General features: G+C 41.1%; 1 protein-coding gene across 2 annotated transcripts in view; it reads right to left on the bottom strand.

The window, feature by feature from the left end:
* Positions 1–26399, bottom strand: part of B4GALT5 (beta-1,4-galactosyltransferase 5) — a 152176-nt gene that overhangs the window by 52058 nt on the left and 73719 nt on the right. The window contains exon 1 of one of the 2 annotated variants that reach the window (XM_029220485.1): positions 26128–26277. The exons of the other annotated variant lie outside the window; for it this stretch is intronic. Within the exon in view, the coding sequence (XP_029076318.1) occupies positions 26128–26242 (115 nt within the window). The 5' untranslated portion in view covers positions 26243–26277. Of the gene's footprint in view, positions 1–26127; positions 26278–26399 lie in introns of those variants that run through there. 2 annotated transcript variants of the gene reach the window in all.

Genomic DNA, 26399 nt, shown 5'->3' with positions numbered 1-26399 from the left:
AGAGAGTTGAACTACATTTGGGGTGAGAAACATGCCCAAACAGGGACTGGACAAGAGCAGCATGGTTACGTACGGGGAGATTAATCAAATAAGTAAATACAGTAAGGAAAATGGGAGTTAGGATTCTCACTGTCAGAGAAAGGAATTACAAATATGGAAAGGGAAAAAACTAGAATGAACCCCTTAGCTGTCAGATTTAAATTGTTGGTATTGGTGTGAACTCACCATTTTCTATATACATAAATGGGGAAATAAATATAGATGTAATGTGTGGGTGTGTAAGAGTGTGTGTATACATACACATATTCCAGAGCTCTATACATTGATGAGAAAGCCTAGAAGTCACAACACTCCAAAAGCAATGAGTACATCCAGAACCAGGATCCTGACTCCTAAGTAGCCATTCTCCACTAAAAAGAATCAGAGTTTTTTGGAGAAATAGCTGATTCCAGGTCCAGGATAAAAAAAAGCATAAAATGTGCCTAGAACACCTTGTTATCCCAGAAAGTAAGGAAGCGTTCAAGAATGAGAGGGACAGGGACTTCCCTGGTGGCTCAGTGGTTAAGAATCCGCCTGCCAATGCAGGGGACATGGGTTCAAGTCCTGGTCTAGGAAGATCCCACATGCCACGGAGCAACTAAGCCCGTGTGCCACAACTACTGAGCCTGTGCTCTAGAGCCCGCGAGTCACAACTACTGAAGCCCATGCACCTAGAGCCCGTGCTCCTCAACAAGAGAAGCCACCGCAACAAGAAGCCCGCACACTGCAACGAAGAATAGCCCCCGCTCCTGCAACTAGAGAAAGCCCGTGCGTAGCAACAAAGACCCAACGCTGCCAAAAATAAATAATTTTTAAAAAGAAAAAAAAAAGAATGAGAGGGACAAAAGGACAGATGCCAGGGCAAAGGGGTTCCCATTGGCCTAATGAGGACAGTTGAGCATGAAGATGATGATAGTAAACAGATTAAAACCACAAGCCCATGCTGGTAATAATAAACTCTTTAAAAAGTATGGGTATAAATAAATAAATACACTGAAAAGTCTGATGAAGAAAAAGATATTTGTATAGTTTTAAAGTACCTCTCCACAAAATACATACTGATTACAGAAGGGAAAAGAGTCACTTTATGGTGGAAACACTAGGCAGATACCTCCTCAGTCAAGTGAGCAGAGCAAACATCCTCAGCAATGGGACAAATCACAACCCTGTGTCACCTGACATGCACTGGAAGGATGTAATACACTTCTGTGATTTTGCTGCCAAAGATGCATAACCTGAATCGAACTGTAAGGAAACATCACACAAACTCAAAGTAAGGGACATGCTACAAAGGAGCTAGCCTGTCATCCTCAAAAGTGTCAAGGTCATGAAATTCAAAGAGAGACTGAGGAACTTTTCCAAATTTTCCTGAAGGAGACTAAAGAAACATTACAACAAACACAATGGGCGATTCTGAACTGGATCCTTTTGACATAAAGGACATTACTGGGGCAACTGGCAAAACTTGAATGGAGGTCAGAGGATTAGATGGCCATAAAGGTGAAGTATCAATGTTAACATTAATGGTTGTATTGTCCTTGGTTGCAATATCCTTCTTTGTTGAAAAACACACTCTAATATTTGGGGGTGAGGGGCATAATGTCACCACATGGTTCAAGAAAAAGTCACGGTACTACATGTGCAACTTTTCTGTAAGCTTGAGATTTCAAAACTTTTTTTAATCATTTTTTTTAAGTTTCACATATTTATACAAATTACATCATATTTTGTCTCACAGTCAGTTACGCTATAACGCTTATTTTGAAAGTACACATTTGTTCCAACACAACTGACATATTTGGGAACAATCTGAGCGTAAGTGGATTTGCATCTGCTTATGTGCAATTCCACCCATGAGTGACACCCAGAAAACTACAACTCGCTGAACAGACACACACCTATGCACACACTTCAAACGTCTACCAGTGACCTCAGTTCACCAAGTGAGTATCCCATACACATCTGGATGTTACAACATCCAGTACTATTTTAGAACAACTCTCCTTCCTCCACAATAACTCACAAGTTGCAATCCTTCTGAGGCCCACTTCCACAAGCAAACTTCAGGTCTTTATCAACATAAACTGCCCTACTTATGGTGTTTCTTAACCATTTAACATGTGTAAAACTGTACTGGTTTCATTAGGTTCCTTTTTTTTTTCTTTTTTAATAGGACACTAATTTAGTTTTTAAGTGTTGTGTGCTTAACCCCATTTTTCCCATAAGCTCTAGGTTTTTATTCAACAATTTTGTACAGCACAGTGATTTTTAGAAACATTTAAGTCATGTCAGAGCAGAGCTAATTACATTTGATATAATCACCTTTACAGAAAAGAATAAATTGCATGACATCAATGGTGTCCCCCTTCTGTACATATAGGTATGGGGATCTCCCAGATGGGATCTTCCAAAGGGCTAAAGGAAGCCCAGGTCAACCTAGAGAAGGCCATACAAACTAACTTTACATATTTAATTCCTTTAACTATAGATATAGAGGGCAAGCTGTGTCACACAGCTTACACTTGAAAAACAAAGAAAATAATGGCAATAATGTATATAATTATAGTGTGGCCAGGGCAGTCCAACCTACCCACTTTGGTTTCTGCTCAGTTGATCTGATCCGTCTTTGAACAGTTTCTTACTCATTCAAAGTTTAGTTACTCTTGACAAACTGGAGAAAAAAATATCTGACTGGAGAAAAATAACCACTAAGTACAAATAGGTTTCTGAGAAAGACTTTATTTCTACTTTGTGGAATCCAATCAAGGGAGGAGACAGATCAAATACTACACTCTCACATTAGATTAGCCACACTGTTATAACATTTAATAAAACTTAAGGTTCTTCTATTTAACTTTATTAATAGTATTTAAGAATGAGATTATATTGACTTGACGCCATAAGGGCTAGAATTTCCCATCAAGTTTTCCACATATTGGTAAAGAAAGCAAGTAGGTTTTCTTTAGAGCTTTCATTTCAAGAGTCCCTTGCCAGAAATAATCTTATATCAAGACACTACGTTTAGACTCCCTTTTGCAAGAACACCAGAATCATAACTAACTGCTGAACAATCACTGACAGGAAGACACTGGAAATCACCAAAAAATATACCCCACGTCCAAAGACAAAGGAGAAGCCGCAATGAGATGGTAGGAGGGGTGAAATCACAATAAAATCAAATCCCAGAACCTCTGGGTGGGTGACTCACAAACTGGAGAACATTAATACCACAAAAGTCCACCCACTGTAGTGAAGGTTCTGAGCCCCGCATCAGGCTTCCCAACCTGGGGTGCCGGCAATGGGAGGAGGAATTCCTACAGAATCAGACTTTGAAGGCTAGCGGGATTTGATTGCAGGACTTCGATAGGACTGGGGGAAACAGAGACTCCACTCTTGGAGGGCACACACTAAGTAGTGTGCGCATCGGGACCCAGGGCTAGGAGCAGTGACCCCATAGGTGACTGAACCAGACCTACCTGCTGGTGTTGGAGGGTCTCCTGCAGAGGTGCCATTAGCCCCACCAAAGAGCTGAGTAAGCTCTAGTGCTGGGTCGCCTCAGGCCAAACAACCAACAGGGAGGGAACCCAGCCCCACCCATCAGCAGACAAGCAGATTAAAGTTTTACTGAGCTCTGCCCACCAGAGCAACACCCAACTCTACCCACCACCCGTCCCTCCAGTCAGGAAGCTTGCACAAGCCTCTTAGATAGCCTCATCCACCAGAGGGCAGACAGCAGAAGAACCACAATTCTGCAGCCTGTGTAACGAAAACCACGTTCACAGAAAGGCATACAAAATGAAAAGGCAGAGGACTACGCTCCAGAAGAAGGAACAACATAAAACCCCAGAAAAACAACTAAATGAAGTGGAGATAGGCAACCTTCCTGAAAAAGAATTCAGAATGATGATGACGAAGATGATCCAGGACCTCAGAAAAATAATGGAGGCAAAGATCGAGAAGATGCAAGATATGTTTAACAAACACCTAGAAGAATTAAAGAACAAACAAACAGAGATGAACAATACAATAACTGAAATGAAAAATACACTAGAAGGAATCAATAGCAGAATAACTGAGGCAGACGAATGGATAAGTGACCTGGAAGACAGAATGGTGGAATTCACTGCCACGGAACAGAATAAAGAAAAAAGAATGAAAAGAAACGAAGACAGCCTAAGAGACCTCTGGGACATTAAACGCAACAACATTCATATCACAGGGGTTCCAAAAGGAGAAAAGAGAGAGAGAGAGGACCCCAGAAAATATTTGAAGAGATTAGAGTCGAAAAATTCCCTAACATGGGGAAGGAAATAGCCACCCAAGTCCAGGAAGTGCAGAGTCCCAGGCAGGATAAACCCAAGTAGAAACACCCCCAAGACACATAGTAATCAAATTGACAAAAATTCAAGACAAAGAAAAATTATTGAAAGCAACAAGGGAAAAATGACAAATAACATACAAGGGAACTCTCATTAGGTTAGCAGCTGATGTCTCAGCAGAAACGCTACAAGCCAGAAGGGAGTGGCATGATATATTTAAAGTGATGAAAGGAAAGAACCTACAACCAAGATTACTCTACCCAGCAAGGATCTCATTCAGATTCGAAGGAGAAATCAAAAGCTTTACAGACAAACAAAAGCTAAGAGAATTCAGCACCACAAAACCAGCTCTACAACAAATGCTAAAGGAACTTCTCTAAGTGGGAAACACAACAAAAGAAAAGGACCTACAAAAACAAACCCATAACAATTAAGAAAATGGTAATAGGAACATACATAGCGATAATTACCTTAAACGTGAATGGATTAAATGTTCCAACCAAAAGACACAGGCTCCCTGAATGGACAAAAACAAGACCCATATATACACTGTCTACAAGAGACCCCATTCAGACCTAGGGACACATACAGACTGAAAGTGAGGGGATGGAAAAAGATATTCCATGCAAACGGATCAAAAGAAAGCTGGAGCAGCAATACTCATATCAGATAAAATAGACTTTAAAATAAAGAATGTTACAAGAGACAAGGACACTACATAACCATCAAGGGATCAATCCAAGAAGACATAACAATTATAAATATATATGCACCCAAAATAGGAGCACCTCAATACATAAGGCAACTGCTAACAGCTATAAAAGAGGAAATCAACAGTAACACAATAATAGTGGGGAACTTTAACACCTCACACCAATGGACAGATCATCCAGACAGATAATTACTAAGGAAACACAAGCTTTAAATGACACAATAGACCAGATATGTTTAATTGATATTTATAGGACATTCCATCCAAAAACAGCAGATTACACTTTCTTCTCAAGTGCACACAGAACATTCTCCAGGATAGATCACATCTTGAGTCACAAATCAAGCCTCGGTAAATTTAAGAAAACTGAAATCATATCAAGCATCTTTTCCGACCACAACACTATGAGATTAGAAATCAGTTACAAAGAAAAAAACGTAAAAAACACAAACACATGAAGCTAAACAATACATTATTAAATAACCAAGAGACACCTGAAGAAATCAAAGAGGAAATCAAAACATACCTAGAGACAAATGACAATAAAAACACGACGATCCAAAACCTATGGGATGCAGCAAAAGCAGTTCTAAGAGGGATGTTTATAGCAATACAATCCTACCTCAAGAAACAAGAAAAATCTCAATTAAACAATCTAAACTTACACCTAAAGGAAGTAGAGAAAGAAGAACAAAACAAAACCCAAAGTCAGTAGAAGGAAAGAAATCATAAAGATCAGAGCAGAAATAAATGAAATAGAAACGAAGAAAACAATAGCAAAGATCAATAAAACTAAAAGCTGGTTCTTTGAAAAGATAAACAAAATTGATAAACCTTTAGCCAGACTCATCAGGAAAAAGAGGGAGAGGACTCAAATCAATAAAATTAGAAGTGAAAAAGGAGAAGTTACAACGGACACCGCAGAAATACAAAACATCCTAAGAGACTACTACAAGCAACTCTATGCCAATAAAATGGACAACCTGGAAGAAATGGACAAATTCTTAGAAAGGTACAACCTTCCAAGACTGAACCAGGAAGAAATAGAAAATATGAACAGACTAATCACAAGTAATGAAACTGAAACTGTGATTAAAAATCTTCCAACAAACAAAAGTCCAGGACCAGATGGCTTCACAGGTGAATTCTATCAAACATTTAGAGAAGAGCTAACACCCATCCTTCTCAAACTCTTCCAAATTATTGCAGAGGAAGGAACACTCCCAAACTCATTCTACGAGGCCACCATCACCCTGATACCAAAACCAGACAGAGATACTACAAAAAGAGAAAATTACAGACCAATTATCACAGATGAATATAGATGCAAAAATCCTCAACAACATACTAGCAAACAGAATCCAACAACACATTAAAAGGATCATACACCATGATCAAGTGGGATTTATCCCAGGGATGCAAGGATTCTTCAATACACGCAAATCAATCAATGTGATACACCATATTAACAAATTGAAGAAGAAAAACCATACGATTATCTCAATAGATGCAGAAAAAGCTTCTGATAAAATTCAACACCCATTTATGATAAAAACTCTCCAGAAAGTGGGCATAGAGGGAAACAACCTCAACATAATAAAGGCCATATATGACAAACCCACAGCAAACATCATTCTCAATGGTGAAAAACTGAAAGCATTTCTTCTGAGATCAGGAACAAGACAAGGATGTCCACTCCCACCACTATTATTCAACATAGTTTTGGAAGTTCTAGCCATGGCAATCAGGGAAGAAAAAGAAATAAAAGGAATACAAATTGGAAAAGAAGTAAAACTGTCACTGTTTGCAGATGCCATGATACTATACATAGAGAATCCTAAAGATGCCACCAGAAAACTACTAGAGCTAATCAATAAATCTGGTAAAGTTGTAGGATACAAAATTAATACACAGAAATCTCTTACATTCCTATACACTAACAACAAAAGATCAGATAGAGAAATTAAGGAAACAATCCCATTCACCACTGCAACAAAAAGAATAAAATACCTAGGAATAAACCTACCTAAGGTGGTAAAAGACCTGTACTCAGAAAACTATAAGGCACTGATGAAAGAAATCAAAGAAGGCACAAATAGATGGAGAGATATACCATGTTCTCGGATTGGAAGAATCAATATTGTGAAAATGACTATACCACCCAAAGCAATCTACAGATTCAATGCAATCCCTATCAAATTACCAATGGCATTTTTTACAGAACTAGAACAAACAAACCAATCCAAAAATGGGCAGAAGACCTAAATAGACATTTCTCCAAAGAAGACATATAGATGGCCAAGAAGCACATGAACAGCTGCTCAACATCACTAGTTATTAGATAAATGCAAATCAAAACTACAATGAGGTATCACCTCATACCGGTTAGAATGGGCATCATCAGAAAATCTACAAAACAACAAATGCTGGAGAGGGTGTGGAGAAAAGGGAACCCTCTTGCACTGCTGGTGGGAATGTAAATTGATACAGCCACTATGGAGAACAGTATGGAGGTTCCTTAAAAAACTAAAAATAGAATTACCATATGACCCAGCAATCCCACTACTGGGCGTATACCCAGAGAAAACCATAATTCAAAAAGATACATGCACCCCAATGTTCACTGCAGCACTATTTACAATAACCAGGTCATGGAAGCAACCTAAATGCCCATCGACAGACGAATGGATAAAGAAGATGTGGCACATATATAAAATGGAATATTACTCAGCCATAAAAAGGAATGAAATTGATGGATCTAGAGACTGTCATACAGAGTGAAGTAAGTCAGAAAGAGAAAAACAAATACCGTATATTAACATATATGTGGAATCTAGAAAAATGGTACAGATGAACTGGTTTGCAAGGCAGAAATAGAGACACAGATGTAGAGAACAAACGTATGGACACCAAGGGGGGAAGGTGGTGGTGGTGGTGGCAGTGGGATGAATTGGGAGATTGGGATTGACATATATACACTGATGTGTATAAAACAGATAACTAATAAGAACCTGCTGTATAAAAATAAATAAAATAAAATTCTAAAATTCAAAAAAAACAGACACAATGTTTAGTTATAGTGAAGAGAACAGAACTAACCAGGAAAAGATGTTACAGCAAAAAGACTGTACAAGATTATTCCAAATCAAACACTCACAGCATTTACTAAATTGCTGCCACCCTTATAGCATCAATTCTCTCAGCCTAGCAATTTCTAAGGTACAAAACTTTCAAATATCTGTGTGTGTATACAAAGATGAGAAGGAAACAATGAAATGGAAACACCTGTGAGGAAAAGATGATTATGAATAAATTACTGTCATTTCCTTTATTATCCTTAAAGTTGATTTAATAGTTTAAAAATATTGCTTAACAGAACAAGGGTGGTAACATTTGTTAGATCCTAACTAAACATGATTCATTCTGGAATGCTTCTGATGACACAAGCTTACATAAATAATCTACTGGTAAGTTTGTTCAAAATTCACAACGGAGACAGTCAGTTTTTCACACATACAACCTGAAACTATAGCTTCAATCTATGCAGACTGTTTTACTTTTTTAATTATAGAACTAATAAATTAATATAACTAATAATACTAAAATTAAATCAGTGTTGTTGTTCACTTGTTACTAAACACAAAGCAAAAAATCTGTGCCAACACAGATCCTAAAAGAGGTATTTTTGCCATTCTTTCCCTTGCAAGCTTGGCACTTGGCTTTGGTCAAAGCTGATGTAAATAGTGACAGAATTCAGCAATATATTCTCAGAAAAATAGGCCAAGAGAAGCAAAAGAACACAGGTGTTACACACTCGAGCAGTGATCATCTGCTCCCAGGGCACCTCGGAGACTTCAGCATCCTCAGCCAGAGCACCTGCTCCTCAAGCTAAGGAGTGCCTTCGAGGTACCACTACAGTACAGAAAGGTTTATTCTTGGCAAACATCTGACCCTTGTTTTTCCAGCTCTAAACTTCAAGGGTTCAAATGAAGGACAGGGTAATAGAAAAAATAAATAATCCTCTGGAAACTTCGCCATAATCAACTCTCTACCGTGTACCAGTTCATCCACGTGTCCCTTCCCCTCTCTACTCCAATTGAGCACTGTGATTGAGGAACTGTGAAAGGGCAAGGAGACATTTACCTGTTGAGCATCTAACTGGTACCAAGCCATGGAAACATCTGACAAATACTCTCTCCTTTAATCCTCACAATAAGCCTATGTTTCTATACTTTTAGTCTTCCCTTTTGACATATTAAGAAACTCTCATTGAGGTAAATGGATCAGCAAAACATCCGAACAAAAATGAAATCCAATTATCCAAAGGTTTTAAAAATACAGGTTATTAATTAGCCTAAGCTTGTACTTTTGTTTTGTTTTGTGGGGGGAATGGGGGCTGTCTTTGTGCCCTTTCACATTTATATTTTTCACAAATATAAAGGTCATATCAAAATACCTTTGTTCATGGGAGTCCAGTATACTATTCACTCTACTTTTGTGTTTGAAATTTTCTATAATAAAATAAAATAATTAAGGGAAAAAATTATCTTTAACATAAAGCCAACCCAAAAAGTAGCTCTTACCTAAAGCTAATTTCCCATAGTGCCAAATGAAATTCAAATAAATCCAAATCTTCTAATTCACACATATCTTAAGATTTCTGAATACTTAAAAGCAGAATGAAAAAGCCAGGCATGCCAAGTCAACAATGAAACAGAAAAATCAAGCCAATACCAAAACCAAACATTTCACTTCCTCCCACTCACATTCACACACACATACACAAAATGAAGGATTCCAGTTGTCCCTTCCAGACAAAGCAATTGATGGGTGCCAGCCTAGCACGAGTCAGCTCAAAAATAATCTCAGCAACAGAGGCAAGGTTATTTCCACCTTCCATCCAACAGCGTAGAGCACAAAAGACTAGCTATTTATGAATAACAGACTTACTTTCCATACCATCCATATGGACTTCCAATTCCAGAATTTGTTTCTTCCTCTTTGCTCTTTGGAAGAAGTAAAATATACAACAATTTCCCATTTCCTAGGCAAAGACTACCTCTCAAATTAAAGACTGACAAGCATATTCAAGACATAAAAGTATAGCTTTTATCATAAATTTGAAAACACCAAAACCATTAACCTAAATATGTGTCTAATTAAAAATTAGAAACAATGTTCCTAGCAATATATAAGAACTGGTACCTACTTCTTCCTAAATCAGGACTGAGGGTTTTCATGTTTATTAATTTTTATTTTATTTTTATTTATTTATTTTTTTGGCCACCCCACACGGCTTGTAGGATCTTAGTTCCCCAACCAGGTATTGAACCTGGGCCCACAGCAGTGAAAGCCCCGAGTCCTAACCACTGAACTGCCAGGGAATTCCTTGTTTATCAATTTTTTCATCTAGATTTCAAGTTGAGGAACAAGACTAACCATTAATACATTCATTTGTGATCTGCAATTTCAAAGCATTATCATACACATACTATGTAAGATACAAAAAGCACTTAAAAGGGTTAAAATCCATGTTGAATCTTAAATGGGTAAAACTTTAAAATTCCTACTTGTCATCTGCCCACCAAACCAGGCCCCCACAAAACCAAACATCTGACTGGATTGGACATAATTAATCTGAGACTGAGCTAGGAATCATACTTTCAATTACAATTAATATTTTTACAAATCCATTGTGTTTTTATTTGATCCTTTTTAGTTCTTCACCTTGAAGTCCTAGCAGTTAGCACAGCAACCTTCAACATACCCAAATGAGCAGGGAATTGGCTAGTTGTACTTTTCAGGACCTCAGATCTGTCCACCTCCACCTTACTTCCCTGATTTAACAAATAAATGTTCATTGAGCACCTACAGTGTGCCAGACAAGCGTTCCAGGCAGGGATACAACAATGAACAAGAAATGAGGCCCTTGGGGCTTCCCTGGTGGTGCAGTGGTTGAGTCCGCCTGCCGATGCAGGGGACACGGGTTCGTGTCCCGGTCCGGGAAGATCCCACATGCCACGGTGCGGCTGGGCCCATGAGCCATGGCCACTGAGCCTGCGCGTCCGGAGCCTGTGCTCCGCAACGGGAGAGGCCACAGCAGTGAGAGGCCCGCAAAAAAAAAAAAGAAATGAGGCCCATGCATTTGCCACTGATTTAGAGGTCTGAGGATGGGCAGGGATATTTGAGTTAGCTAGTGAAAAGCTTAAGGATAGAGCCTAGTCTATGCTGGAAACCAGGTGGGGAGGCCCATGTGTCTGGAGGTAGAGAAGTGGCATAAATGAAGCTGGAGAGGGAGGTAGAGGTCAGATCACAAAAATTCTTATAAACTACAATAAGTAATCTGAACTTTATCCTAAAAGCAATGAAAGCCACTGAAGGGTAGAAGACAGACTGATCCTGTCTGACAAATGCTCTCTGAGCACCTGCTCAGTGCCAGACCTCTATTCTAAGACAGATACTCTTCCAGGTAGAAGGGAAGAGGCCTCGGCATCTAAATGCATCCTTCCGCCACTGGTCCAGAGAGCATCTATGTTACTAAGAAACTTCAGGTCACTGTTCACCACCATTGCCATGACTCTGTTCAGGAGATAAACAGCAAAAACATTCATGTAAATATGAATACCACCAAGAACATGTACAGCCAATGGGCCCAGTGGGGTAAAAAATTAAACTAAATGACTCTTCAAGAATTTCTTTAAAATTTTTTTGCTGTCTTAAATGTCTACAATTAAAATACATTCACTGTTATTCCTGGCAATTAAGGCACGTTAACATCAACTGAACTGACCCTCAATTAAACACATCTTCTGGGGATATAAAATCACTCAAAATTCTGAAAATTTTTTACTAAAATGAAGCCATGCTCCCTTGCTGAAGACTTAAAAAATAACAGAGGTACGGCGTCCACATCATCCATCACTGTACCCCCAAACCTAGCACACTCTAAGGGTTTAACACATAAAGATTAAGTTAGCTCTAAGAAAACAGCCAAAACAGGCAAATGCAAAGGCAAGTCTGTAAATCTTTTCTTTTATCACAGGCCCCAAAGCACAAACATTTTCTAAGTACCCACCTGTCTTTAATCACTACCATTATCACTCACATTTAGATAAATACATTTGAAATTCAGCTGATACCAGGAAAAAAAAAAAATCAAAGTGCCAAATTTTACCATGTCACAGATGCAGAAGTCCAGCAGGTTTTTACACGTTAGACTTTTCTGTTTCCTCGTTCTTTAACGTTCTCTTCACTTTCTGATAATGTTATAAAGGGAAAATGTTATAAAATAATTTTAAAAAATTAAAAAATGTTATAAAGGGAAAAAACAAATCCTGTGTTCACATCACACACCTCCTAGTCAGCCAGGCACCATCTTAGCAAGCTGTTTCTCATCACTACCTGCCATCCTGTGCCTGTGGTGGCCTGGGGAGGTATGGGGAAACAGAGTGCTCTGTTTCAAACAATCAGAAGGAAAAAAATCATACTTAACACCAAACTCAAAGTCATGCATCCGCGTCTACGTTCTAAGTATCACCACTGATTAAACAGCAAAACATAAAAGGTGCTGGTTAATGGAGATTTGAGGCTAACAAAATGCCAAGTGATATATACTTTTCCCTATCTTCAAAATCATCGTATACTTTCATTTCTGTATGGAAAAAAAAATAAGTCCAGTGTTTCATGGACTATATTCATCAATCTATAATATTTTCTAAATTTCTCTTCTATATCATATGTTTAATCAGTAAACTGTATTGTCCCCAACAAAAATTTGGTGTGCCAACTTCTGGCCCTGTCTTACGTGGACTTTCAGAGAACTGCAATTAGAAACAGAAAACATTTAAATTTAAGTTACATTTCAGTCCTACTGAACAAAATAATCAACAAAGACATCAATAAGATTTGGACTCTTCAAACACTTGAAATATTTAATGGCATCTGCAGAGCATGTCAAGTTTGGCAAAGAGAGTAACCATTTTAAAGACCAAGAATCAGGGCTTCGCCGGTGGCTCAGTGGTTAAGAATCTACCTGCCAACGCAGGGGACACGGGTTCGAGCCCTGGTCCAGGAAGATCCCACATGCCGCGAAGCAACTAAGCCCGTGTGCCACAACTACTGAGCCTGCGCTCTAGAGCTCGTGAGCCACAACTACTGAGCTCACAAACCACAACTACTGAAGCCCCGCGAGCCACAACAAAGAGTAGCCCCCACTCCCCGCAACTAGAGAAAGCTGGTGCACAGGAACGAAAACCCAATGCAGCCAAAAATAAATAAATTAATTTTTAAAAAAAGAAATCAAGAAACCAGCATCAAACTTAAACAAGTAAGAGAAAGATAAACCAAAAAACCTTGCCTCCTGCTTCTCAGAAATCAGCTCAATAATAGCTTGTGTAAGATATGCCTATCAGTAACTTAGGGAAAACTTTCACGGGCAGAAAAAGTAAACGACTACAATGTAGGGAGCAAAAGTTCAGTCAAAAACTTACCAAGTAGTATATTTTTTAAAGTACAAACAAAAGGGGCTTCCCTGGTGGCGCAGTGGTTGAGAGTCCGCCTGCCGATGCAGGGGACACGGGTTGGTGCCCTAGTCCGGGAAGATCCCACATGCTGCGGAGCGGCTGGGCCCGTGAGCCATGGCCACTGAGCCTGCGCATCCGGAGCCTGTGCTCCGCAACGGAGAGGCCACAACAGTGAGAGGCCCGCGTACAGCAAAAAAAAAAGTACAAACAAAAGAAAAATATAAATAAATTGAACCTCGTTAAAGTCAAAAGCTTTTGCGCATCAAAGGACCCTACCAAGAGAGTGAAAAGACAACCCATAGGATGGGAGAAAATACTTGCAAATCATATATATCTGGTAGTGGTTTAATATTCAAAAAATATAAAGATCTCTTAACAACGACAATCCAATTTAAAAAGGGGAAAGGAACCTGAATAGACAGTTCTCTAAACAAGATACACAAATAGCCAATAAACATATGAAAATATGCTCCACCTCATTAGTCATTAAGGAAATGCAAACCAAGACCACAATGAGCTACCATTTCACACCTACGAGGATGCCTACACTTTAAAAAAAACACACACACTCAGAAAATAAGTGTTGGCTGCAAGGATGTGGAATATGTTGCTGGTGAGAATGTAAAATGGTGCAGCCACTGTGGAAAGTCTGGCAATTCCTCAAAAAATTAAACAGAATTACCATATGGCCTAGCAATTCCACTTCCAGGTAAATACCCAAAGAATTGAAAGCAGGGACTCAAACAGATAATTGTATGCCAACATTCACAGCAGCACTATTTACAACAGCCAAAAGGTAGAAGCAACTCAAGTGTTCATCAACAGATGAGAAAAAGTGTGGTATATACAAGATAGAATATTATTCATCCATAAAAAGAATACAGTTCTGACACATGCTATGACATGAATGAACCCTGGAAACATTTTGCTAAGTGAAATAGAGCAGACACAAAAGGACAAACATTGTATGATTACACTTATATGAGGTACCTAGAGCAGTCAAACTTACAGGATGGAAAGTAGATTAGCAGTTGGTGGGGGGGGGTGATGGATGGGGAGTTACTGCTTAATGGGAAGACACTTTCTGTTTGGGGCAATAGAAATTTTTGGAAATAGCTGTAATGGTTGCAAAACATTGTGAATGTAATTAATGCCACTGAGTTGCACATTTAAATTACCAAAATACATGGCAAATTTCATGCTATAAATATTTTACCACAAAGAAATAGGGGAAAAAAAGACAAAGTAGTTTTGGGCAAAATGAATTCAAAATCACTTCAAAATCAGGATTAACAGAAGAAGCAATCCTTCCCCCAGATTAAATGCAATCCAACAACAAAGAGGCTAGCTTGACCAGGCAATAGTTTCTTCATTCATTTCAATAAATATTTAAGTGCATATAACGTGCTAGGCAAAAGGACATTACAACCCAGAGAACTCCCCTATCATTACTCTATAGATTATGATGATATGGATAAAATGAGTTTTTCTTTAAAAGTTAAACGATTAAATGGTTTTATTTAAAATATAAAGATTCATAATAAGTACATCAAGAACCCTAAAGTCAGTCTACTATCATCTCCGATCCATCTGGTTTAACTTCCCTAAGTTGGCAATGTTTTCATTTTTCTGCAATGGAAGAAAGGATTTTTTTTTTAACTACACAAACATGACCCCAACACAGCATTTAGGAAAATACTATTTTCTAGCCTTCAAAAGCCAATGGTCTACCAATCTGAAAACACATACACTACAATCATGAGTATAATTTAGGCTTAGTGCCTAAAAGCACAACTCCTCAAAACGGGGCAACTAGTTCTACGAGTAAAAGAAATACTCCTGCTTTTCCATTTTTCCAAGCATACAGCTGTTCAACACACGAGAGTTAAGCAAAAAGTTTAAATGACTATTAATCACACTTTTAGATGGTGAAAAAAGTTCCCTCTTTACTGGTATTTAAATGTTTTACAGCTCTTTAATAAAAATAATAAACAGCTGTGCTCACTAGCACACCTCTAATTTAAGTTTTAAAACACAACACTGAGCTTTCCTACAATCTACACTTCCCTGTACGTGTCACTCCACAACATTTTTCATAATCATAATTATGCCACTAATAAGCCTCAGAGAACTGTTCATAATTGATGATGGTAACTAAGGTACCTCAGAAACAATGCCCAGCTTCCCTTCTAGTCATTGCAAAGTACCTGGCTATCTTTGTAACCTGGGAAGGAGGCGGAACAATACTTATAGTCTAATAATTACTCAAACTAACAAAAGGGGTGGGGGGAGGGAATCTAAGAAGAGACAGCACTTTAAATTATTCAATGTGATTCCCAGGCTTGGGAAAACACTGGATTCATGGGATCAGTAGAGGAGGTATGAATGCTCTTCTATATAAGCCACAATATTAAAAAGAATTACTGTACCGTGAGAAAACCATAATTCAAGAAGAGTCATGTACCACGATGTTCATTGCAGCTCTATTTACAATAGCCAGGACATGGAAGCAACCGAAGTGTCCATCGACAGATGAACGGATAAAAAAGATGTGGCACATATATACAATGGAATATTACTCAGTCATAAAAAGAAGTGAAATTGAGTTATTTATAGTGAGGTGGATGGACCTAGAGACTGTCATACAGAGTGAAGTAAGTCAGAAAGAGAAAAATAAATACCATACGCTAACACATATATATGGAATCTAAAAAAAAAAAAAAGGTTCTGAAGAACCTAGGGGCAGGACAGGAATAAAGATGCAGACGTAGAGAATGGACTTGAGGACACGGGGAGGGGGAAGGGTAAGCTGCAATGAAGTGAGAGAGTGGCATGGACATACATATACTACCAAATGTAAAATAGCTAGTGAGAAGCAGCCGCATAGCACAGCGAGATGAGGGAGATCAGTTCAGTGCTTTGTGACCACCTAGATGGGTGGGTTAGGGAGGGTGGGAGGGAGAGGCAAGAGGGAGGAGATATGGGGATATGTGTATATGTATAGCTGATTCACTTTGTTATAAACCAGAAACTAACACACCATTGTAAAGCAATTATATTCCAATAAAGATGTTAAAATAAAAAAAGAATTACTGGGTCAAAATGTAATATTCATTTCTCATTTAACATCCAATTACCTAGAGGAATGAAGATGGGGCAGGAGCTAATGAGTCCAGGGCTCTATTTCATGCTTAAAAGCAAAAGTGTGAGGCTAGAGGTAAAGACTGATTTAGCAGATTAAAACTTAAAAGGATTACCCAGGGGACAAAAAGCAGAGAAAAGAGGAAAAAAAAAAAGTCTTAACATCCCAAAGATATTTCCATAAAATTCTTTTAGTATTCTTCCTTTGACCAAGACAACACAAATTTCTTTTTGTTGTTTTTTCTTTGACACAATGATTTCAAAGACAGACTTCAGGGCAGACATTCTACGTCTGCCTCATTTTTAGGGCAAATGTCCTCAAACAATAGCATTGCACAGTCTGAATTTCTCCATTCACCCTACAGAGTGAAACTGTTAAGTCTGATGGTTATACACTGACACTTCACAGAATCCATGGCTCAGTATTTCACTAAAGGTGGGAAACTAAGTGAATGGGAGATCTGAATTTTTTTTAATGGGGTGTCTTTACTTGACAGAACTCATTATTCCTTCTCCTTCAAGGTTCAACTCACACTTGCTCAGAATCATGGAACTTCAGATCTGAGAGCGACCCTAGAATCTGTACTTTAGTCCATTGCTTTATTTTACAGATGAGAAAACTGAAGTAAAGGTTTCCATCTAGTTATTGGTAAAGCTGGACTGGAGCTCAATCCTCCTCTCAGTTTAGTACTAGCATTAGGCCAAGAGGACATCTCCTATGGTTATAAATAATAATTATTAACATATGGAGCTTTGTGTCAAGCTCTGTGCTAAGCCCTCTTAAAGGCATATTCCACTCAATTCTCACAACGACCCTGAGAAAGATGGTATCCTCCACTGGGCAGATAAGAAAACTGAAAATAGTGTGCCCGCTCAGTCAGAGTTGATTCAAACCCAGATCTGGCTGATTTCTAAGTTAATGTTCACTCCTATCCTACAGCCCTTACCATGGCCTATAGGGTCCTACAAGGCCTGACCCCTACCATCTTTCTAAGCTCATTTCCTACCATTTCTCACTTATAAAAATCCAGTCAACCTTCCCTCAAGTGCATTTCTGCCTCAAGACCTTCACGTATGCTTGACACGCCCATCACCATCCCAGTCCCCAGACCTGTGACCTGTTCTACCCCTTCAAGTCAAATATCACCTCATTAATGAAGCCTTCCCTAACCACCCTATCTAAAACAGACCCTCAGGGACTACCCTGGTGGCGCAGTGGTTGAGAATCTGCCTGCAAATGCAGGGGACACGGGTTTGAGCCCTGGTCTGGGAAGGTCCCACATGCCGTGGAACAACTAAGCCCATGAGGGCCCCAACTACTGAGCCTGCACACCACAACTACTGAAGCCCATGTGCTCTAGGGCCTGCGTGCCGCAACTACTGAGCCCATGCACCACAACTACTGAAGCCCGCGCGCCTAGAGCCCATGCTCCACAACAAGAGAAGCCACCGCAATGAGAAGCCCGCGCACCACTACGAAGAGTAGCCCCCACTCGCCAGAACTAGAGGAAGCCAGTGCGTGGCCACAAAGACCCAACACAGCCAAAAATAAATAAATAAAATAATATAAATAAATAAATAAATAAATAAATAAATAAATAGACCCTCAGTCACTCCTACCACTGTCTGAAATTATATTGTATATTGGCTGTCTCCCCATCAGAATTAAAACACCACAAAGGGCAAAAACGTCCCACTAGAATGAAATCACCAGGATGGCAGAAACATTCTGCCTTACTCATTTCTAGATTGCCCGATACCCAAAAGAGTATCTGACAAGAGGAGGCACTCCAAAACAACTACCTATTGAATAAAGGAATGAGTGCCTGTGTCCGAATCTCTCACCTCATTAAGGACCAGTATCATACAAGTCAGCAATTGACTACATACTATTTTCTATTTTCTCTAGTTATTTCTTATGATTAATCTTGTATTTTCAACCATATAGTATATGCTGCAGAGGTATTTTATCTTATTTATTTATTTTTACAGCTATTTTGTAATTCTCAACTTTGGGCAAGTTAATGACTCAACCTGGGCTTATACAATCATCTGTAAAATGAAAGCAGCAGTCAAAAGTCTAGGATCCAAATATCTCCCATAGCTGGTAACATGACAGGATGACGCTCAAATACTGGATTATTATTGACCCACAGATCTTAAATTCCTTTAATTTTCTCACAGCTTTCTACAAAAATACAGTGTGCAAAGGAAGGCATACTCTTATTTAGCTAGTATTAGAAACTAAAGAATAACTGTCCTTTCACTAATAGTACACACAGGCCTGCCTCTTCTCACGATAACTCCTTTAACTTCTTCTAAGCCAACACCCAATCTGTTTGCTTCTGATTAACCTTTATCTTGACCAATGTTAACCACTAGTTTTCTCTAGTTCTTTGACAGGCCTTTGCAGCATCACATTGCCTACTTCTTGCTTACTAAAGTTCTGTTTGCTTATATAGTTGGATGTGTACAACGTATCTTCCATGATCTAAAACACTGCAAAATTAGGGAAACAAGTAAGTCAGTAGCACTTTGGCTTCTATGGCTTTCTCCTCTCTTAAAGAGCTCTAAAGAGTCATGGCAACACAAGAAGACCCTCCTTCCTGGCGATGTTATACGCTGCTCTCACTGGCCTGTCAAGCTCTGGGGGAAAATGTCAGGGTTGGGAGCAGAATTATCTACTGGCTAGAGTAGCGATGCCCTGGAACAACAACTGATACTGGCCGAACGGCTGCTTCCAAAGACTGTCCAAGACTAGCACATTTTCATTGTTAAGAGACTTCAATTCCAAACCCAAGACTTTGTTTCCGACATAGCAAACTGCGGCAGAAAGGACATAAAACATCACCAAAATACTGGTCAAAAGTGGTGCTGTTTAGTTTTATAACTTCAATCTGTTCTCCAAATATGGTTTCCTTCTAAGAAGACTGACACGATGCAATACTCAAAGGAAACATCTGAGTGAGTGAGTGAGTCTGTACAGGCACACGTGGGGAGAAGGGGGTCCTTAAACAGGGTAAGGCTTTTTAATTTTCTAAAATAAAATAACCCACATTCACAATATGACGTATTTCACTCCAGAAAAGCTCAGAAACTAAGTGCACTGAAGCATTTAGAGGACACTTTCATGTGAGGAACAACAACAAAAAGGCTGTTTTCATACTACACTTAACAAGGGGGGGGGGGGATGGGACTTCCCTGGTGGCACAGTGGTTAAGAATCCGCCTGCCAAATGCAGGGGACACGGGTTTGAGCCCTGGTCTGGGAAGATCCCACATGCCGCGGAGCAACTAAGCCCATGAGCCACAACTACCACAACTACCGAGCCTGCGCGCCTAGAGCCCGTGCTCCGCAACAAGAGAAGCCACTGCAATGAGAAGCCCGCGCACCACAACGAACAGTAGCCCCCGCTCGCCGCAACTAGAGAAAGCCCCCACGCAGCAACAAAGACCCAACGCAGCCCAAAAAAAAAAAAAAAAAATATATATATATATACATATATATATATTTAAAACAAGGGGGGAATCTGAAATTTTCCTGGGGTTATTAGAGAAAGTTGCATTCAGTTATTTAAAACATGTATCTTATCTAAAATCTTAGGTACAAAATTTGCATAGGATGTGAATGAATTATCAACTTTCTATACATAAAAACTTCTGACTATGCTAACACATATATATGGAATTTAAGGGAAAAAAATGTCATGAAGAACCTAGGAGTAAGACAGGAATAAAGACACAGACCTACTAGAGAATGGACTTGAGGATATGGGGACGGGGAAGGGTAAGCTGTGACAAAGCGAGAGAGTGGCATGGACATATATACACTACCAAATGCAAAATAGATAGCTAGGGCTTCCCTGGTGGCGCAGTGGTTGAGAGTCCGCCTGCCGATGCAGGGGACGCAGGTTCGTGCCCCGGTCCAGGAAGATCCCACATGCCGCGGAGCGGCTGGGCCCGTGAGCCATGACCACTGATCCTGCGCGTCCGGAGCCTGTGCTCCGCAACGGGAGAGGCCACAACAGTGAGAGGCTCGCATACCGCAAAAAAAAAAAAAAAGATAGCTAGTGGGAAGCAGCCACATAGCACAGGGAGATCAACTCGGTGCTCTGTGACCACCTAGAGGGGTGGGATAGGGAGGGTGGGAGGGAGGGAGACACAAGAGGGAAGAGATATGGGAACATATGTATATGTATAACTGATTCACTTTGTTATAAAGCAGAAACTAACACACCATTGTAAAGCAATTATACTCCAATAAAGATAAAAAAAAAAAAAAACTTCTTACTAAAAGTTTGGCTAAGATGCAGTTCTAGTTTTTCAAGCAGCTTTGTTTTCTGGCCAAGTATAATATCAGAGAATCAAGTGATTTGCTCAAGGTCATTTGGTCAAATCAGGTGGGATTAGAATTACTGATTCCTGTCTTCCAAAAGCCAGCCATGAATCAAACTTTTCTTGGAACTAAGCAGGCCAAAAGGGAAAAATCATTCCCCATTTCCTTTCCTCAATAATCAAGACAAAAGAAAAATTAATTTAAATAGTGGAACTTTAATAAAATTTCACCAGTATATAGACTACTGCCTCTAACCATGCACAGGCATCTCTCTCAAAATCAGTAACTAAACAATTTGCAAAGGTCAGTAACCTCTATACAACCTTGCCATGTGACAGCACCATAAAGTTAATAAGATTTTTAAAATCAGCCCTTCAAATGTATGTCCATCCGTAAATAGTTCACTTCTCTTATCTTCTAAAAGACCTGGTCAGACTGGAACATGGAGGTACTCGGAGCTCTTAGATTTTTTTTTTTTTTTAAGTTAAAGGATCATAAATAAGTTCAAAGTTCTCTTCGGAACCCTGAAAGGAATAGGGATATTTCAACAGTGCAGGTAAAACAAGTGATGAAATAAATGATAATCACTCAGGCTGTGGAGGGCAGGGTGCTTCAGAGAAGAGGCACGTATGCATTTTTTGTGTGTGTGTGTGTGTGGTAACGCGGGCCTCTCACTGTTGTGGCCTCTCCCGTTGCGGAGCACAGGCTCCGGACGCGCAGGCTCAGAGGCCATGGCTCACGGGCCTAGCTGCTCCGTGGCATGTGGGACCTTCCCAGACCGGGGCACGAACCCGTGTCCCCTGCATCAGCAGGCGGACTCTCAACCACTGCGCCACCAGGGAAGCCCATGTATGCATTTTTATAACCATATTCCCTTCCTCTTCCTTTTTCAAATCCACCACCTCCCTCACACTTTCTGCCCCATCCTTTTCATTTCTACTTTTAAACTGCTGATATAAAACACTACTTTTGATTTAATAACAAAAACATAATGGCCAATGAAGTCATATTTTTAAATTACTTAACTGGATTGGCAGGGGTTTATTTAAGTAGCTAAGCGCACTTTGTATTTGTTACAAACACATTATAGTCAGATTTAGTAATATTCCTCACATCCAATTTTCTAAGCCAAATGGTACCACTACCTCCATTTCAGATGACCCTCAAGTCCAGGAAAATTTCCCTTTGCTGTTAGACTATGGGACACTAACATTAAGAGCTAGCATTAGATCTCAAAAATACCAACAATAGTTAGGTTGAAATTGTAGCTGGGCTATATTACACATGAGCAACTTTAAAACATTTAAAACTAACATGGTTTTTCTCATATCTCAAATTCAAGTCTACATAATTCCAAATATAGCTGTAACACACTCTCGGGTTGATGATTTCTCTTTAGCCCTAGAGCACAGCGTGGCCACAGGGTATACAAAGCACATCAAAAGCAGGACTGGAAAAATATTAAACCTGGAAGGAAATACAAGTCTGACACTTCCCGTTATGCCAGAAAACAGGATTGTCATTATTTGGAAATGTATTAGATTGAGCTATATCAAACTGCCAATATACAACTGGTTTTGACCTGCAAAAAATGGAAATTTCATGTGGTTCAACCCAGTATTATTCTCTAAGCTCATTTTAACAATTGTCTCAAATAAGGTCTTCATAATCCAAGGCATATAAAACCTTCTATTTCTCTAGACTGCCTTAACTTTTTGAAAAGATTTGCCACCCTCTGTCCAAAGCTGATTATTTAAAAAATTAAGCTCCTAAACAGGAAAGCCAAGATAAATAAAATCACCAAACTGCTCAATGTATCCTTCTAAAACCACTTCACATCCTTCCCACCACTCCCCTTTCCAACTAACAGAATTGAATCTTAAGTAGATCTGCCCTTTAGAAGACCCACATTTAAGAAGAAATTAGTGAATATTTAAGTGCTTTGCATCTTTCTCAGTTATCAGTGATGTAGGAATCTAAGTGTGGTAGAAGCCCATTGCTTTATTATTTTTTTAAATTTACTTATTTAATTTATTTATTTTTGGCTGCGATGGGTCTTCGTTGCTACGCGCGGGCTTTCTCTAGTTGCAGGAGTGGGGGCTACTCTTCGTTGCGGTGCGGGGCTTCTCATTGCGGTGGCTTCTCTTGTTGCAGAGCACAGGCTCTAGGTGCGCAGGCTTCAGTAGTTGTGGCTCGCGGGCTCTAGAGCACAGGCTCAGTAGTTGTGGCACACAGGCTTAGCTGCTCCGCAGCATGTGGGATCTTCCCAGACCAGGGATCAAACCCATGTCCCCTGCATTGGCAGGCGGATTCTTAACCACTGCACCACCAGGGAAGCCCCAAGCCCATTGCCTTTCACTGGGGTTCCACTGACCTAAAAATCTACTGCTGAAGAGTTTTAATTAAGTTGTTACGTTCCATTTCTGTTTTAGAATCTGGCTTCTAATCTTTCTAATCAAGAGGGTGATTACTATCCCAGTGGGATATATTTTTCCATTTTGACATAGCTTATTTATGTGCCCACACCAGAAAAAACCCATCACTTTCACAAAAGGGGTTATGGCTTCAAGACTGCCTCTAGGTTCAAATCCATCATTTCACACCCATTTTTATTAGCCTAATATCCAATATGCTAATGAACTCTTTTCTCAATTAATTCCACTAATTACTCACCTGTTCTTATTCTGCCCAGACTCCTATCCCCTCATCCGATCCATCAGGCCACATACAACACCTTCCCAGAGGGATGCTTTTCCTAAGACATTTCATAAAATGTTACGGCAGTAGGATATTACCTGTTCTATCTTTGTAGTACAAACTAGATCAAGTTTGTACTACAAATCATCAATATTAGCCATCAAATGAAATATGCTCTTTAAAAAAAACAATCAGGAGAGGACTACCCTGGTGGTGCAGTGGTTAAGAATCCGCCTGCCAATGTAGAGGACATGGGTTCAAGCACTGGTCTGGGAAGATCCCACATGCCGCAGAGCAACTAAGCCTGTGTGCCACAACTACTGAGCCTGCTCTCTGGAGCCCACGAGACACAACTACTGAGCCTGCGTGCCACAACTACTGAAGCCCGCACGCCAAGAGCCCGTGCTCTGCAGCAAGAGAAGACACCGCAGTGAGAAGCCCGCTCGACGCAACTAGAGAAAGCCCAAGCGCAGTAATGAAGACCCAACACAGCCAAAAATAAATAAATAAATAAATAAATTTATTTTTTTAAAAAATCAGGAGACAATCTCCGGCTCCATCTGGAAATTTCTCTATTCAGCTAGTTCAGTGTTGACAGGTCAACAGAGAATGGCACTAATCATTACTACAATCCTAAAGGGTATTTCCCTAGAGTTAAACCATCAACCCTTTCCTAACATCCAAATGATCCAGACTTTTTACAGCAAAATTTACTCTCCTTGCCCCACCCCCAACAGCATTTTCTGATCATTTTTCACCTTAAACTGAGGTTTTCTCTAGGGCCTCATGGTGATGCCAAGTCAGGCAAATACATACCTTCCATCTACTCCCTCCCTTCTTTCTTGAAACCTACATATAATAGCTTTTTTTTTTTTTGAAAACTCTCTAAGCATCAGGTACAATGATAAGTGCTTTAAAAGGGAATTTATCTACTTCCATCCTTAAAACCCTGAGGTTAGGATGAGTACCCCCATTTTACAGAGGAGAAAAGGTGAGGCTTAGTCACTTGCTCGAGGTCATAAAGGGCAGCGATTAGAATCCAAATCTGACCTCCATGTCCTCTGACCTTAACCCTCATGCTGTTATTTCCTTCTAATGTTTCTTCACGTCCTAAATGTCTGCTCTATGCTCTTAGACAGCCTATGCTTGGTCAGGGTTCAGTTTCTCCAGGGCTGTCTTTCCTTTAAAGGACATGCCTTTGAGAAGAATGAGTCCCCATTCCACCTTTTCTCCATGCTCCTTCCCACCTGCACCATTTCCCCAAGGCCCTTGTCATAGCTCCTCCTCTAGGACCAATTTAAATGTACACACCCCCGGCCCCATAGGATACTACTGAAGGGCCACCTTCTACCCTCAAGGCTAGGAGAGGGCAGAAGTGAAAGAAAGGGGAGAAAGGAAGAGCCCAGACAGCACCCCTTCCCCAAGTCTTCAATCAGAAAGAAACTGTGCCTGAGGACCAGAGGGGGGTGGTGAGGATTCGGGGAAGGATAGGAGATAAGGGAGCGGAGATGACAGGGAGTGCCCTTGGGGGTAGGCGGGGCAGGGGGAGGGGATGGAGAGGAGGCGTGGCACGCTCAGGGGTTCGTAGACTGAATGGGGGGGTGGACCTCCCTGGGGGGTGGGGGATGCCACCCTGCTAGGAAAGGGATCTGGCCGCTTGGAAGAGGAGAATGTGTGTGTTGGGGAGGAGGACCTGAAGGTGGATGTAACAAGGGAAAGTCGAGGGAAGAAAGGGTAGGAGGGAGAGCAGGAAACGGTGGAGTCACCAGGGAGAAGAGAGGGGAAGGATGGATGGGAACCGGGAAGGTGGGACTCCTGGAGACCCCAGCACAGAGGCTCCGCGAGGAGGGGAGGGCGGGCCGCGGAGGTTCGGGGGCCGCGGAATGCCCGGAACCGGGGCTGGAGGAGACCCCGGAGGAGGGAGAGCGCCAGTTCTCGAGCCGAGGAGCGTTAAGTGGGGGTTCTAGGGAGGCCAGGGCAAGAAAGGGGGCGTCCCACCACGCGCGCGCGCGCGCGCGCGCGTGTGTGTGTGTGTGTGTGTGTGTGTGAAGGCATGGTCGGGTTCCCGCGGGGAAGGGGTTAAAGGAGGGCAGGGGGTGGGCGGGAGGCTGGCGGGGGGAGGGGGGTTCTGGAGCCCGTCAGGGTGCAGGGTACTGGAATGTCCTGGAGCCCCCCGAGGGCCAGGCGTGGGGTCTCCCGAGGGTCGGGCCGGAGTCCCCGTAGTCTTCTGAGGGCCAGGCTCGGGGTCGCCTCCCAGCCGGGTGTCTTCTGAAAGCCAGGGTCCCCTCAGGGCGGGGCGGGGGTTCCCGGGGTCCCCTTGAGGCCAGAGAGGCACCCCCGGGGTCCCAGGCCCCCTTCCTACCTATGCCGGGCGCCACATAGACGAAGTAGAGCAGCGAGGACGAGAGCGAGAAAAAGAAGAGCGCGGCGAGCAGCGAGCGGCGCGGCAGCCGCAGCAGCCCCCGGCGGACGCGCATGCTGCAGCCAGGCGGCCGCTTGAGGGCCGGGCCGGGCCTGCTCCCGCCGCTCTCCGTGCGCCGCCTCCTTGGCCGCCGCCGCCGCCGCCGCCTGGGCCTCGGCCACCTCCCGGGCCTCGCCAGCCGCCGCTCGCCGCCGCCTCGCCGCTCCCAGCCG

This window comes from Monodon monoceros, unplaced genomic scaffold, assembly GCF_005190385.1.
Source record: "Monodon monoceros isolate NGI ecotype Baffin Bay Population unplaced genomic scaffold, NGI_Narwhal_1 Super_Scaffold_13, whole genome shotgun sequence".
NCBI lineage: Eukaryota > Metazoa > Chordata > Mammalia > Artiodactyla > Monodontidae > Monodon > Monodon monoceros.
Note: the sequence above shows the minus strand (reverse complement) of the source record. Positions and strands in the feature narration are given on the sequence as shown.